The sequence below is a fragment of the Gopherus evgoodei genome, chromosome 3 (assembly GCF_007399415.2).
Source record: "Gopherus evgoodei ecotype Sinaloan lineage chromosome 3, rGopEvg1_v1.p, whole genome shotgun sequence".
In the NCBI taxonomy this organism is placed as follows: domain Eukaryota; kingdom Metazoa; phylum Chordata; order Testudines; family Testudinidae; genus Gopherus; species Gopherus evgoodei.
Genome location: NC_044324.1, coordinates 101110585 through 101125300, shown reverse-complemented (window position 1 = coordinate 101125300; position 14716 = coordinate 101110585). Strand labels below are relative to the sequence as shown.

Here is a 14716-nt window from a genome sequence, read left to right as displayed (position 1 = left end):
AATCTTTCTGGTTGAGCAGCAATTCAAAGAACTTTAGCATAAATGAATCTGTGCACATGAGGGGATTCTGCTTGGTCATTTGTGTAGACATTAAACAGCAAGGGTGATAGCACTGAATCGTGGGGTAATCCACTCTGCTGAGTACATCATCAGCTCTTCTGACCACCAATCTCAACAAAGAAACATTGATTTTTGAGCAGGGAGGAGATGATGTGGACCCTCTTGCTATTTCTCAACATTCTTGCCTATTTCACGAAATGTACATGATAGTTCACAGTGTTTAGTTCAGATAGGAGATGAATGAGAAGGGAACACAATAAAATTTTGCAGAATAATGAATGGTATAGAGAATGTAACTGGGCACTCCTGTTTATCATTTCTCATAATACAAAATCAAGGGGACATTCAATTAAAATGAAAGGCAACAGACTTAAAACCAATAAAAGGAAATATTTTTAACACAATGCGTAACTAACCCCTGGAACTCATTGTCAAAAGATATCATTCAGGCCAAGAGCTTACGCCAGATAGGATATATGTTGAAAGGATATGAATCCTTGGGGTTAAGGGTATAATCTAGCTACTAACAGAAGTTAGGAAGAAACATCCCCTAGGAGCAGGTTATCCCCAAATTATCTGTGGGGGGTTTTAGCACCCTCATCTGATGTATATGATATTGGCTCTATCGGAGACTGTCTCTTGCACCATTGGTCTGATCTAATACATTTCCCGTTTTCTTGTACAGGTTGGTATCTCATGACTATGAGAAACCATATATGCAAACGATGATACATTTTATTTAGCACGTTTCAAGCAGAAAGACCTCAAAGCATTTTCATAGAATCATATGACTGGAAGGAACCTCCCGAGGTCTTCTAGTCTAGTTCCCTGCACTCCGGGCAGGACTAAGTGTTATCTAGACCATCCCTGACAGCTCTTGATCTAACCTGCTCTTAAAAAATCTCCAATGACAGAGATTCCATAATCTCCCTAGGCAATTTATTCCAGTGTTTAGGAAGTTTTTCCAAATGTCCAACCTAAATTGCCCTTGCTGCAATTTAAAGTCATTGTTTCTTGTCCTATCCTCAGTAGTTAAGGAGAACAATTTTTCTCCTTCCTCCTTGTAACAACCTTGTATGTTATTGAAGACTGCTATCATGTGACCCCTCAGTCTTCTCCTACTAAACAAACCCAGTTTTTTCAATCTTCTCTCACAAGTCATGTTTGCTAGACCTTCCGTCATTTTTTATGCTCTTCTCTGGACTTTCTCCAATTTGTCCACATCTTTCCTGAAATGTGGCATACAGAACCGGACACAGTACTTCAGCTGAGGCTTAATTATCACAGATTAGAATTACTTCTTGTGTCTTGCTTACAACACTCCTGCTAATACATCCCAGAATGATGTTCACTTTTTTTGCAATAGTGTTACACTGTTGACTCATATTTAGCTTGTGATCCACTATGACCCCTAGAGCTTTTTCTGGTGTATTCCTTCCTAGGCAGTGGTTTCCTATTTTGTATTTGTGCAGCTGATTGTTGCTTCCTAAATGGAGTACTTTGCTTTTGTCTGTATTGAATTTCATCCTATTTTCTTCAGACCATTTCTCCAGTTTGTCCAGATCATTTTGAATTTTATAACTATCCTCCAAAGCACTTGCAACCTCTCCCAGCTTGATATCATCCACAGACTTTTAGTGTACTCTCTATGCCATTATCTAAATAATTGATGAAGATATTGAACAGAACCAGACCCAGAACTGATTCCAATTTATAGGCTATGGCTGTGATCCTGCTGTCTTTTCTCAGACAAACCTCAGAAAGGTAGATATCCAAAGGCACAAATGGCACTTAGGCATCTGTGACCTGCCACTGACTTTTAATGTGAGTTAGGTGAGTAATTGCCACTTGTGCCTTTGAAAATGTACCCCACAATTGCTTCAAATGGAATTTTGCTTCTTCAAGAACTACAGAATCTGACCCTATACAGTGTAGAAAGATTACTGAAATGCAGCCACTAGTGGGGTTGGAACAGGTCTGCTTTTTAGCAGCATGCAGCAACATTACACAAAAGGTAAGTTAAGAAGTGATGTAGAATAACGTTTTCAAATGAAACTGCAGTGAGAAGTTAGGGAGACAGGATATAACTAACCAGATTAGAATTTGGCAGGAGACTGGTTTTAAATCAGTACTGTTAAAAATCTTGCGCACAGTTTTGTATATACAAGACCATCTTGAATTACCTCCTTTTTTTTTTTTTTTTTTGCAATTTGATGAAATAACAGACTCAAATTAATATACACATTACACTCAAATTTTGATCCAGTCAGAGTGCAGAAAGGAAGTAAAGTTATTGTTTCATAATTGTATATTACTCTTGTATTTATGCATAGCCTTATGGTGTGATCGACTGAGGGGTTCTGAAATGCATAATTAGCATCTGTCTAGTGGGTGTCAGTGGGAGTTTTGCCTGAAGGATTGCAGGATTGGGCTTGACATTAGCTGGTATGCTTTTCATAATTACCCCAATATGCCGGATACCCGCTGTGACAAAGTTCCTCCTTTACTTTGGTGGGTCCTGCGCTTATTGGCGGATTTGCTCACCTCAGTGATCTTCCCCTCAGGTAACCCACAGTCTGGGTCAACTCCTCCTGTGTCTGATCAGGAGTTGCGAGGTTTGGTGGGAACCCGAGCCCGCCCTCTTCTCCGGGTTCCAGCCCAGGGCCATGTGGATCACAGCTGTGTATAGTGCCTCCTGTAACAGCTGCATGACAGCTACAACTCCCTGGCCTACTTCCCCATGGCCTCTTCCAAACACCTTCTTTATTTTCACCACAGGACCTTCCTCCTGGTGTCTGATAATGCTTGATTGTCTGATAATTCCTCAATCCTCCAGCAGCACACCCTCTCAGTCTCAGCTCCTTGCGCCTCTTGCTCCCAGCTCCTCACACGTGCTTCCTCTCCTCTGGCTCCTCCCCGCCTGACTGGAGTGAGCTCCTTTTTAAACCCAGGTGCCCCGATTAGCCTGCCTTGATTGGCTGCAGGTGTTCTAATCAATGTAGCTATCTCTACTGCCTACTAGAAAGATCTTAATTGGCCCCAGGTGCCTTGATACCTGGCCCAGGTACCTGGAGCAACTGCCATTTGGTTACCAGGGTCCTAGGGATTTGTTTAGCCTGGGGCTAACATACCTGTTCCTCAGTACTTTACTGTAACCATCTGGCCTTGCCCCATCACACCGCATACCTCAGGACCACTATGGGGGCCATGTGTTTTCAACCACCTGTGAAGTGCGAATTTTCCCTTTGAACAGCTTTTTCTTGAACGGGGTAATTTATTTATTTTTATTAAAAGATTTAAAAAAACAAGAAAAAGGTTGTTTTAAGAAAAATATCCTTCCTGGGGAAAAAAGTAATAAAGAATATACATTGTTTTTTCATTCAGTACCTGAGATGGTTTAACTCTCTCACTCTGTCTCTCTCGGAACCTAGATAGCCCAAAACGCCATAGTACTGAACCTCTCTCTCTGTGTGCTGATCACTGGAAATGATTAGAGTTGCTTATAATTATAGTAGTTCATAGTTCCTTAGTATCTTGTTGTCTGCTTCCCTCTTTTTTTTTTCTTGGTTAACAACAGCATTTGCTACTTACTTTTTCAACCTGTTTTGTTGGGATTTCCTTTATTTTCTTCACTTTTGTCCATTGAATTTGGTGAGAGACATAATTTCTCTCAAAAGCCACCTTATTTTCTCTCCAACTGTCAATTTTTAGAGTGTGGGAGGGTGATGGAAACAAGCAGGTGGTTGAATAATTCTAGGGGGCTGGCAGCTGCCACCTTTCAGCTTTGCAAAGACAGAATCAAGCCTTGCATTTGTAACTCCTTCAATATCATACCCCACTCAGTGCGAAACCAAGGGTCATGGGGTTTAGCTCAGTAGTCATGTATTTCTTCTGGTCCTCTTGAGCAGCTGACTGGCTGGTTGGCCTCTCTTGTTCTCATCTCTTTTTATATCCTTGTCCTTACCCTTTATTCCACCTTTATTTTTCCCTTATTCCCTGTCGGCCTTCTTGTCCACCTCCTCTTACCTCTGCTTCTTGATTCATTCTGTTCCCTTGCTCTGTGTCCTCCTGTTGTCTTGCCTGTCCTTCTTTCCATCCCACATTTTACTCTCAGCCTTGATTTACTCCAAAGTTTGCTCTCTGCCCTTCTTACTTTTGTCTTTCATTCCATGATTTCCACTCCTTATCCAGCTCCAGCTCCTCTCCCTTGCTTCTGATTTCCCCCTTGTACTTCTCATTTTCAGTCTCCTTTCCCAGCTCCTCAACCTTCACGTGCACATTGCTGTTCTCCAGTTGTTGGGAGCACTGCTAACTCCTTTGAGTGATTGAGAACCTCTGGTGCTCTGCTTCTTGTTCTGCCTACATGTGTATCAAGCAAAGAGCTAAATGCTCATGAGAAGTGTTGAACGTATGGACTGGCCATGTGGCAGCTAGGTGTGCGGCATTCCTTATCCTACAGATGGCACTCTAGAAAACCAAGTATCTTGGAGGCTTGAGCACAAGACCAAGGGATGAAAATTAGGAGGAAGTTACCTTATATCCTGTGACATTCTATTTACTGTTATACAAAAACAAAAAATAACACACAGACACACACACATAGAGGCAACAACACTCAGAAGTTAGGCCTGTGCTGTCTTAACTTGGCCTCCTTGTGCATATGCGTTAGGATACCATCTTTAATTATATGAGTACATGATATTTTTTCCACAGCACCCATGCTTCATTCAGTATGCAGGCTGGACAGTGCTCACTTAATGAGCAGCTATTCAATATGTCGTTGTATTGTCATTGTTCAGTCTGTGGCCCTAAGTCTTATTCACTGCACACTATTCAAACCCTGCTCTGAAGACAAAATTAATAATTTCCTCCTGGAATTTTCCAGGGCACTCATCACTTTAGTATCTGAGTGTTTCAGACATTAATTAATTTTCACAGCACTCCTGTTAGGTGAGAGGCTGGTATTATCCCCATTTTACAGATAGAGAGCTGAGGCACAGAAAGAGTAAAGTCAAAAGTATCCACTATTTTGGGTGCCTAATTCGAGACATCTAAGAGCTGAGTTTTCAGAGAACATGGCATTATTTGGCACTTTATATGTTCAAAGCACAACTCTCAATGACTTTATTTGCAGCTGTGAGAGCTCATCACTTCTATAAATCAAACCCCAAACTTTGAAGTTGGGCAATTTGAAAATGAAGAAAACACAATTAGTGGCCACCTATGAAAAATTTGGTTTAAATGACTTGCCATGCATCACATAGGAACTCTGGCACAGGAAATGACAGACTCCAGTTCTCCAGGGCAGCATTCAATTGTCTTAACCATGACACCCGCCTTTCTCTTACACGCCTTCTAACTTCTGCAACAAATGAGGCAGAGGTCTTTCAAACAACAGCCTCTTTTACTACACAGCCCTGATTCATCCCAAGAGCAGGTCCATCTTGTGCACTCAGCAAGCAGAGTAATTATTCCAAATAAAGTCACTTTTATTTAAGAATAGAGTGTCCACATGGGGGAGTTATTATGGAATAGCTAAATTATACTGGAATAGTTATTCGGAATAGTTATGCTGGTCAATTTTCCTCATATAAACAAGCCCTAAACCACAAATCTTCTAACTCCCATTCCTGTGTTTTAACCATTCAACCAGGGTTCTTTTCCTCCTTTAAGGGTACATTTATTCAGGGATAAAAGCCCCATGGCCTGGCTGCAGCTGACCTGTGTTAGCTGACTCGGGCTCAGCGGCTCACGATACTGGGCTAAAAATTGCTATGTAGATTTTCAGGCTTGGGCTGGAGCTGGAGCTCAGCCTTCCACCGTGATAGGGTCCCAGAGCTCAGGCTCCAGTCTGAGCCCGAAGATCTAAACAGCAATTTTTCAGCCCTGTAACCCGAGCCTCACGAGCCTGAGTCAGCTGACCTGGGCCAGTCATGGATTTTGTATCCCTGTGTAGACATAACCTAAGTGAAAAAATTACAATCTTGTCAGTTATAGATGTTACTCACTTAGAATTTTTATAAGGAATTCAGAGGACTTCTTTCCTAATATCCACTTTTATCAACTAAAAATCCCTAAGAATAAACTGTCTCTTCAGGCCTCAGATAGATTCTCTTTATATTTTTTGTGTAAATCCAAGTAATATAATAATAAACAAAGAGTCTGACCTTGCGAACACTTATGCAAGTACATAACATTATCCATGTGAGTTGTCCCATTGACTTCTATGGAATTACTTGTGTGAGTAAAGTTATTGGGTAAGTATTTGCCACATCAAGTGCTAAAATAGCCAATGGCTGGTTGTAGATAAAACTGTCTTTGGTGTTAAAATCTGATGCTGAGTAACCAAGATGTTTCCATTTTTCTGGTGGCACAGGGAGGTGCACTTCTCGGAGGCATCAATGCACTGCATACCTCATTTCCAGAAAACCCAATGGAGCAGTATCGAATGCAGTGTGAACTCATCCTGGAGCGACTGGAGCTGCAGAATCTTCTGCATGAAGAATTCAAAAGACTTGACAGGTGATAATATGAAGGTTAACAAAGAATTCAATAGAGTAAAAGGATTGCTGACAATAACTGTACTAAGAGATTCTAAAAATAGAACCTGACTTAGGAAAGAGACCTTCGGTGGAGTTGAAAAAGCAGGGGATTTTTAAAGGAGCATACTGAAATCATTATAGGATCATTTTTCATTCTGGGATTATTGAATTTATGGAGGGTTAAATAACATTTTAATGATTTCTCAACATACGTCCAGATAAATTTAATCTAATTCCAGTAAGGTCAGAAAGTTGCTCTTCGTTAATTTTATTAACTTTTTTATTCCTGTTTGTTAAAGTACAGCAAGCTTTGCTTTATTTTTTTTTAAAAAGGTTATTTTATGTTTGTCTGGTTGGATCCCTTTCTTTGTGATAATGGGTGATAAGTCTGGATCAAAATTATTTTTTGGGGTGATATATTTCTTGATACTGAAAATATTTTAGATTCTCACTGGATGGCCAGCAGCTTTTAGCTCACTGGTTTCATCTTTGGAAAGTCTATATGTTCTTAATAATAGAAAACTCCTTTTAACTTATTGAGGTGAAGTAATAATAATCTAAAGAAAAAATAACTTTTGTCTCCTGAACTGACAGCAAGCTCCATTAGAAACACATACTTGTTTTTATTAAAGAAAGATAAAAGAATAATGTTATTAAGGGAATAAAAGCAGCTGTGAAAATATGAATTTCCCTTGAAAAATGTTCAGCTCTGTTTTATAACACAGAGTAAGTCACATTCCCAATAAGTCTACAGAGCAATAAAAGCAACTGAAATGAAGTTGAAGGTGAGCTGGCTCCAAGAGACCTAAGCAAGTTTTAAAGTAGAAAAAAAGTTCACATCATTTTGCTGCTTTTTGTTTTTTTTAAAGATCCTTTCTACCTGGGAGAAAACCACATCATAATTAATAAATGCCTTACATTTATATAGCATCTTCTGTCTCAAAGGATACACAAGCCATATGGAGTACATAGGAATTATTTTATCCACCACTGAAATGCAGTCACTTCTGAGATGGAACATAGCTGTTGTTTATTAGTGCATAAAAATACTGATTTAGAACATGAAGCGAAGAAAAATAGTATCTCCTGTTAAAATGGGTAAGTTTAGGCAGAATACAATTAACCAGACTGATATTTGGCCAGAACACTCCTGTTGTTTCGAAATGAGCTATGAGAATGAAAACAACAACCACAAATGGTGAGAACCTGGTTTTACGGAGCATCCAGAAAGCTTCACCCCAAGCTATAGAGCGTCTTAACATATTTGTTCCATAGTGACTCTGAGGGAAGTGAATCAATCATCAACAACCACTTCTTCGTGCAGCATGTAAATTTTCCTCACCTGTCGCTCATCTAAGATTTGACCCTGTTTAGCATGAGATCTGATGAGATCACAGTTCTAGGAAGTGTCACTGCAGGGTGCATCACTCATAAGCACTACAGGCATTTGTGATTCTGTAAACCCATTTTTAAAAAATTGAAATAAAAAACCATAACTCTGGTTAACTTCTAGAACTTGTTGGTATATCTTGATGCAGGGTAATAATCAGGATATGTTATGTATCTACTCTTTAAAACAGTAACCTTTTTGCCTAAATCTAACTGTGTGTGTCACATTGTGAATAACCCAGAAAGAGAATATGCACATGCAGAAAAAAGAACTTAAGTAAATAATACTAAATATAAATTACACTGTCAAATGAAACAGTCTACATTTTCATACTAAAATCCACTTTTTGTTTGAGCAAAGTTCACAGGCAATTTGCAAGAGTGAACCAATATGGTTGTAAATGCTAGTATTTAATAAGTATGGACCAAATTCTGCCACCCTTACTCATGCTAAGTAATGCATTACTCCATAAATAGTTCTCCCTACCATGAATAAGAAGGCCAGATTCTGCTCCTTAATGCAGGAGCAAAAGGAGATTAGACATTGCTGCACTAAGGCCAGTGTTATATGTGGGACATAGTGATTCTGTTATGCTGCTGGATTCCTTTGTAGCCTCTCTACACACATATACATACGTGTGTGTGTGTGTGTGTGTGTGTGTATATATATATATATATAAATGAAAAATTAACCTACTCACTTGTAAAAATATTTTTTCCTCCTCATCCAACAGATTACAGAATGAAAATTCATGCCAGTTGCAGCCCGGAGAAACCAGCAAAAATACTGCTTATGGATCTTTAAGCGATGGTACCTTTGGGCAGTCAGAGCAAATGTCCCAGACAGAACTGTCAGACCAACAAGGGAATAACTGCAAACAGCAAAATTCTTTGGTCAAAGGGAGAAGTAAAGCTGATACGCATCTTGAGCCTTCAACTTGTCAGGCAGCTGGTAAAAACAGAGATACAAATAACCTGAGTAAACACAATGACAGCAGAGCTGATGGCAGCTTGACCTGGTTTGACAGCATGGTAGATGACAACATGGATGCTGAAGAAAGTGTTCAGCAGTCCCTAATCCCCACGAGACCTCTAGATAATTTGGCTTTGAAAACAATGAATGACAAATCCTGTTCTAAAGAAAAAAGTGGTTCAAGACAAAGCAGAGAAACTGGGATGGGACAGTCACTGGCAACTGTGGATCTCAGTGCTACTTCTAGACAGGATGTAGTTTCTGGTATTGATGAGAAAAGGACAAAAGGACATAAAAATCTTTATTCTGAGGCAAATATTAAAGATCCAGCCTCAGAAAATGCTAGTGTGCCTGATTCAGTGGTGACACAACAGGTCTCTAAGAGGTGGCAGAGATTGCGCACAGAGAGAGCTCACAATTTTTGTGCAAGTACACAAGACCCCAAAGCAGACACCCTTCCTTCTCCACTGTTTTTCCCATCAGCAGCTGACCCACAAGTTCCTTCAGGTGATATGAATAATGTTTGTGCAATAGGAAAGAGTAGGAATAATGTGCCGGTAGTAGCTGACAAGCAGATAACTTCCATGAGAAAAAGAAATAAAGACCAAACGGTGAAGGAAGCAATGGCAACAGGTTCCAATGAGCCAGAAATCATTGAGAGTGAAGGACCTCCAGTGGCTAAACTGGCTAAATTTTCATTCAGACAGAGGACAAAATTTGTTCATCCTTCTGAAAGTAAGAGCAATGCAGAATTGCCTCCCTCACAATCAGAGGCTGTTTTTACGCCTCACAGGATTTTGAGAACTGTAGCAGAAGGAGAGCAGCCAGAGGAAGAATGTTATCGCCCTGCGAAACACCAGAAAAAGCTAATGAGTTTAGGAAACAGTAGTTTGGAGAAGAGACCCCTTGATAATAAAAGAAAGGAACAGCAGCAAAATGAAACCTTACGAAGAGAAATCAAAGAAGCTACAACTGGACACTCAGAGACCAAACAGATCTCAGATATCAGACACCATGCTGGGTTAACGCCAACTGCCGAGAAGACCAGGAAAGGAGAGGAAATGCCTGGTGGCCTGAGCACAAAGAAGGTGTGCTCCAGCACGTTAGCAAAACTAGCCAGGTTTTCCTTCATGTCACCTCCTGAATCAAAATCAGAAAATCCACCATCACTTAATGTCACCAGCAACAGCAAGGAAAGCCAGGGACTGCCTCTGAAGACCCATTCTGAGAGCACCAGCAGCAAAAGAAAGTGTTTTGGACTGGGGAGTGCCAGCAATAAAAATGTGGTCACAGGAAAATCTCTCTTCTCAATACCAGATTTAGACGATGCCACATTAGATTTTGATTGGGATGAAGAGATTAGGAAAAACCCAAGGTCATAAACCATACTACCTTTCCCCAGCCCTGATCCACCTGTCATTATCAATATATTACTGGGAAACAATATCACTCATATTAATTATTTCCAAAGCTTTCAGGCAGCACTTCAGCTGGCATAAATCAAAATATTTCTTTTAAGTCATTGGAGCTATGTCAATTTACAGCAGGTGAGGATTTGACATACACCACAGTTCAGATGCTACGTTTACCTCTCTAATAGTTTACAAGACTGTTTATAATATCTGTTGACTGTTTCAATTGACCTGGTATAACTTGAAAACTCATGTGATTTGTGATTATATTCAGAGTATAGTGGTACCTGCAAATGAAGCGGGATTAATTGACATTTTTTTCTTAATTCAACTCATAAACCACACACGATTGTAATTGATCTTGTGTCCCATGGACCATTTATTCCAATCTTCTGAGGACAGTGTTAGCAAGATGGCAAAGCAAAAGCTAACCGTGCAGTTATATTTTGTTCGTCCTTTACATGCCTTCTCCCTTGATGCATTTAGTGATATTGTGATATACCATTCTGCTGTGATATGTATTCCTGTGTTATCAATATCAACAGAATTTTGCTCTGTCTGTGGTTACTGTGGTCCATTGTCCTTTTGATGTGTTGCGTATGCCTGCTTTCTTTCTTTATTTAACTAGTAGTATCCACTGGTCCAGGCACTTGTTAATAGGATCTTGCAGCTTGCATCTGTCCACGACACAGTGATGGCTTGTGCTGCGTACTGGGGTTCTGTATGCATTCTGGGGTCATCAGTGTCTATTTTTACCCCATAATTACACCTCTCTTCTAGAAAATCCCCCTTAAGATAGAGCAGTAGTTTTCAAACTTTTTTTCTGGCAACCCAGTTGAAGAAAATTTTGATGTCTGTGACCCAACAGAACTGAGGTTTGAGGTGTGGGAGGGGCTCAGACTGCAGACAATGGGAGAGGCAGGAGTGGGCAGCACACAGAGCCACCTGGCGTCCCCTGAGCTTGGTGCCACAGGGACATGCCGGCCACTTCCGGGAGCCACCTGAGTTAAGCGCCGCTTGGCTGGAGCCCACTCTCCGAACCTCCTGTCCCAGCCCTGAGTCACCTCCTGCACCCTAACTCCCTCCCAGACCCCGCATCCCCTCCCACACTCTGAACCCCTCAGTCTCACGCCCTGCCCGAAGCCTCCTCCTGCACTCCAAACCCCTCGGCTCCACCTCCCAGCCCAGATCCCCCTCCTGCACCCAAGACCCCCTCATCCCCAGCCCCATCCCAGATCCCGCACCCCCAGCTGGAGCCTTCACCCTCTTCCGCCCCCCAGATGGTGAAAATAAGTGAGTGAGCAAGGGTAGGGGAGAGCAAGCGAGGGAGGGAGGGGTATGGAGTGAATGGGGGAGGGGGGTTAGGGGGAGGGGAGTGGGCAGGGCAAAGCTATTCTGTTTTCTGCAATCAGAAAGTTGGCAATCAGGCAGGCACACAGCCCCTGCCCATGATGCCAGCCTCTTCCTGGTGCAGGGCTGAGATGGACTTTAGCCTCACCACCACTACCGTTACGGGCCCCGCCCCTGCTCCTTTTCCCCCCAAGGCCCCACCTATTGGCCAGGCCAAAAGCTGGAGCGAGACCATGATAAGAGCTGCTCAGGGAGCCCAGGCCACTGTGGGTGAGCCCTGGACCCTCCACCTCTCCTAGCCAGAGGCTGAGGAGCCCCAAAGCAGCCCCTGGCCTGTGTCGCCACCCCCAAGGGCATGTCACCCAGAGCAGGTGGAGGGTACAGGGCTCCCCACAACAGCTTGGGCTTCCTGGATGGCTCTTATCACAGCCCAGCTCCAGCGTCCATCCTGGCCAGAGGATGAAGCCTCATAGGAAAAGAAGGAGCAGGAGGCAAGGCCACAACTCCCCCACTTCTACCAAGGGTTTGGTGCTCCTGACTGAAGGAGATTGTAAGTCCCTTCTGAGCTGACTGTGACATCTGTCCTGAGTAAGTTTTAAAGTCAATAGTTTTGCCATCAGTATTCAGTTTCACTCTCTAGGCAGGCTCTGTGTCATCCCAAATAACAGATCCCAGAAACAATGGATCTTGATTTTCTGTAATATAAGTCGGCTCCCTGACTGCTTTAATGGAGCAAACAGCTGCAGAATGTCCATATTTCATGCATTTATTACATAGTGTGTCTGTGGCTGGACATGCATCATCTCTTGGGATATGACTTTTTCCACAACTTGGTCATGTAGTCTGGAATTTGTCCTTCTTAACCCGGGTGTTCTCGCTCCTTGCCTCAGGGGTTTTATCATAATGACTTCTAACACTCAAGTGTCTGTTTATAGCATCTAATCTCTTTTCAGGTTTTTCAATTTGCTCCTGACTTTTGTTCTGTTATTTGTCTAGTTCAGACTGCTTTGCTTTCTGTATAGCTGTGACTAGGGTTAAGTCTATTTTCAGTTGTGGCTGCTGTGAATGATTTTTATCTGTTAACTCAATAAACTGCCTATCTCTGATGTTTTGCAATCCCAGAATCACAGTTTCAGCCAATACATGGAGAGCTCTTATAAAACATTCAGCATTTCCCCCAATTTCCTGAATTCTCTGACGGAAACATGCTCTTTCACAAACCACATTTCTCTTAAGTATAAAGTGTGCATCAAACATAGCCAGAGCCCTTTCATAGTTATCTTTGTGACTGTCTTCAGTAAAGTCAAAGGATTTAAAGATATGCTCTGCCTGCTTTCCCATAGCATAAATTAAAGAAGACACCTCTTTAGCTCCAGTTTTTTGTGGCGTTTGTTTGCAATTTGAAACCTTGTAAAATACAGCTTCCAATCTGTCCATTCTGAAGGTTTGTCAAAGCTAACGTTCTCTGGAGCATTGACGAGTGGCATGCTGATGAGCTCCTGTAACCTTTGTTGCTGTTTTCCTTCTGTTTACAACCTTTGTTGCTGTTTTCCTTCTGTTTCTGTTCTTAGTATACTTCTGGCACCATGTCATGTTTCTGTACCAGAAATGGACCAACTAGAGAGTATCCTTCTTAGCGAGGCACACACCAGATATGTTCATCATAAGATCCTTTGAGTTCTATTATAGTGGAGCTATATAAAAACTTTCTAAAATGGAGGTCATTTAAGCACTCTAAAATCTATATAACCCATGGGGCAGTGTGTTATGTTGTCAACAGACTTCCAGATCCACTATTTTTCTATTTTTATTTTTTTCTTTAACTAATCCTTTGTTTTGTTATCTCATAGTATCTCCATAATTTTTCAGTACTCAGGGTTCATTCTATATGTGCAACCATTTTTTTCTATTCTAAATGCAGCCAGGCTTTCATTATGGGAGGAATATAGCACACTGGTTACCATTAAGATGTTTAAACGAGAGTCCTAGGGCACTAAATTTGTTTGTAGCAGCAACTGTAGGCACCGATCCTGTGAACACTTATGCACATGTGTAATATTACTGATATATAGATGTTAGAGCAAAGGTCAACTATTTGCTTATCATCCCAGCTGCTCCCCACACGCACGTAGCTGCTTTCTGCGTACACGTACACAAGATACTCAGTAAAGGAAGTCAAACAGATGCATCCTGATTACCCCTAGAAAGGAATTCAAAAATTGCATGAGCTAGTAGAATTTACGCATGCTAAGTTGTTTGTTACTGGGTATAAAAGGGCTGCTCTGCGCTTGTAAGGTGTGCTTCTCCCTCTGGCATGAGTCGAGGGGAGCACCCACTCAGCTGACTGATGAATAAAGAACTTGGCAACCATCTTCTAGTCTTCCGTGTCTCCTTGGGGTAGTTGAGTAGCTCCAGGAGGAAACGAGCCCGTTTGACTAAAACAGGTGCACTGAAATCACCTGTGTGTATGTTTGCAGTATCAGAACCTAAATGTGAAAGCTACAGCAGAAGTAGAAAAGAGCAGGTATAGCAAAGCTTTCTGGCCCTGTAAAGTACATCTACTCTGCACACTTCTTTCTGCAAAGTGTAGTGTACATACACATGGAGCCCTCTTACCATGAGTATGAGTAGCAGTGTGGTTCATGAGTCATGGCTTAGGCAAGTAAAGACATGCCTGAGGGGTGAGGGTACATACTAGCACATATACCCTACATAGCTCTTGACTTGCCCATGTCATGCCTCCCTGTCTACATGCTGTTTTGAACAGTGTGGTATCCCACTGCTGGAGCCTTTCCCTGACACAGGAAAAGACTCAGGTAGTGGGGGAAGGCTCCAGCAGCAGGGAAAGGCTCTTCTAGTTCCCCATTGCTGGAACTTTTCTCCACTGCATTCCCCCTGCCAGAGCCTTTCCTCGCCACAGTAACCACTTAATCTTCTCTTTGTTACGCTACAAAGATTGAGCTCTTTGAGTCTAGCACTATAAGGCATGT

General features: G+C 41.8%; 1 protein-coding gene across 4 annotated transcripts in view; it reads left to right on the top strand.

The window, feature by feature from the left end:
* The window catches only part of MCM9 (minichromosome maintenance 9 homologous recombination repair factor), a 74534-nt gene extending 63607 nt beyond the window's left edge, over positions 1-10927 (top strand). For 3 of the 4 annotated variants that reach the window (XM_030556191.1, XM_030556190.1, XM_030556192.1), the window contains 2 exons: positions 6437-6582; positions 8726-10927. In XM_030556191.1, the coding sequence (XP_030412051.1) occupies positions 6437-6582; positions 8726-10346 (1767 nt within the window). In that variant the 3' untranslated portion in view covers positions 10347-10927. Of the gene's footprint in view, positions 1-2007; positions 2075-6436; positions 6583-8725 lie in introns of those variants that run through there. The other variant, XM_030556193.1, reaches the window with a different exon arrangement.
* Positions 10928-14716: the final 3789 nt, after the last annotated feature.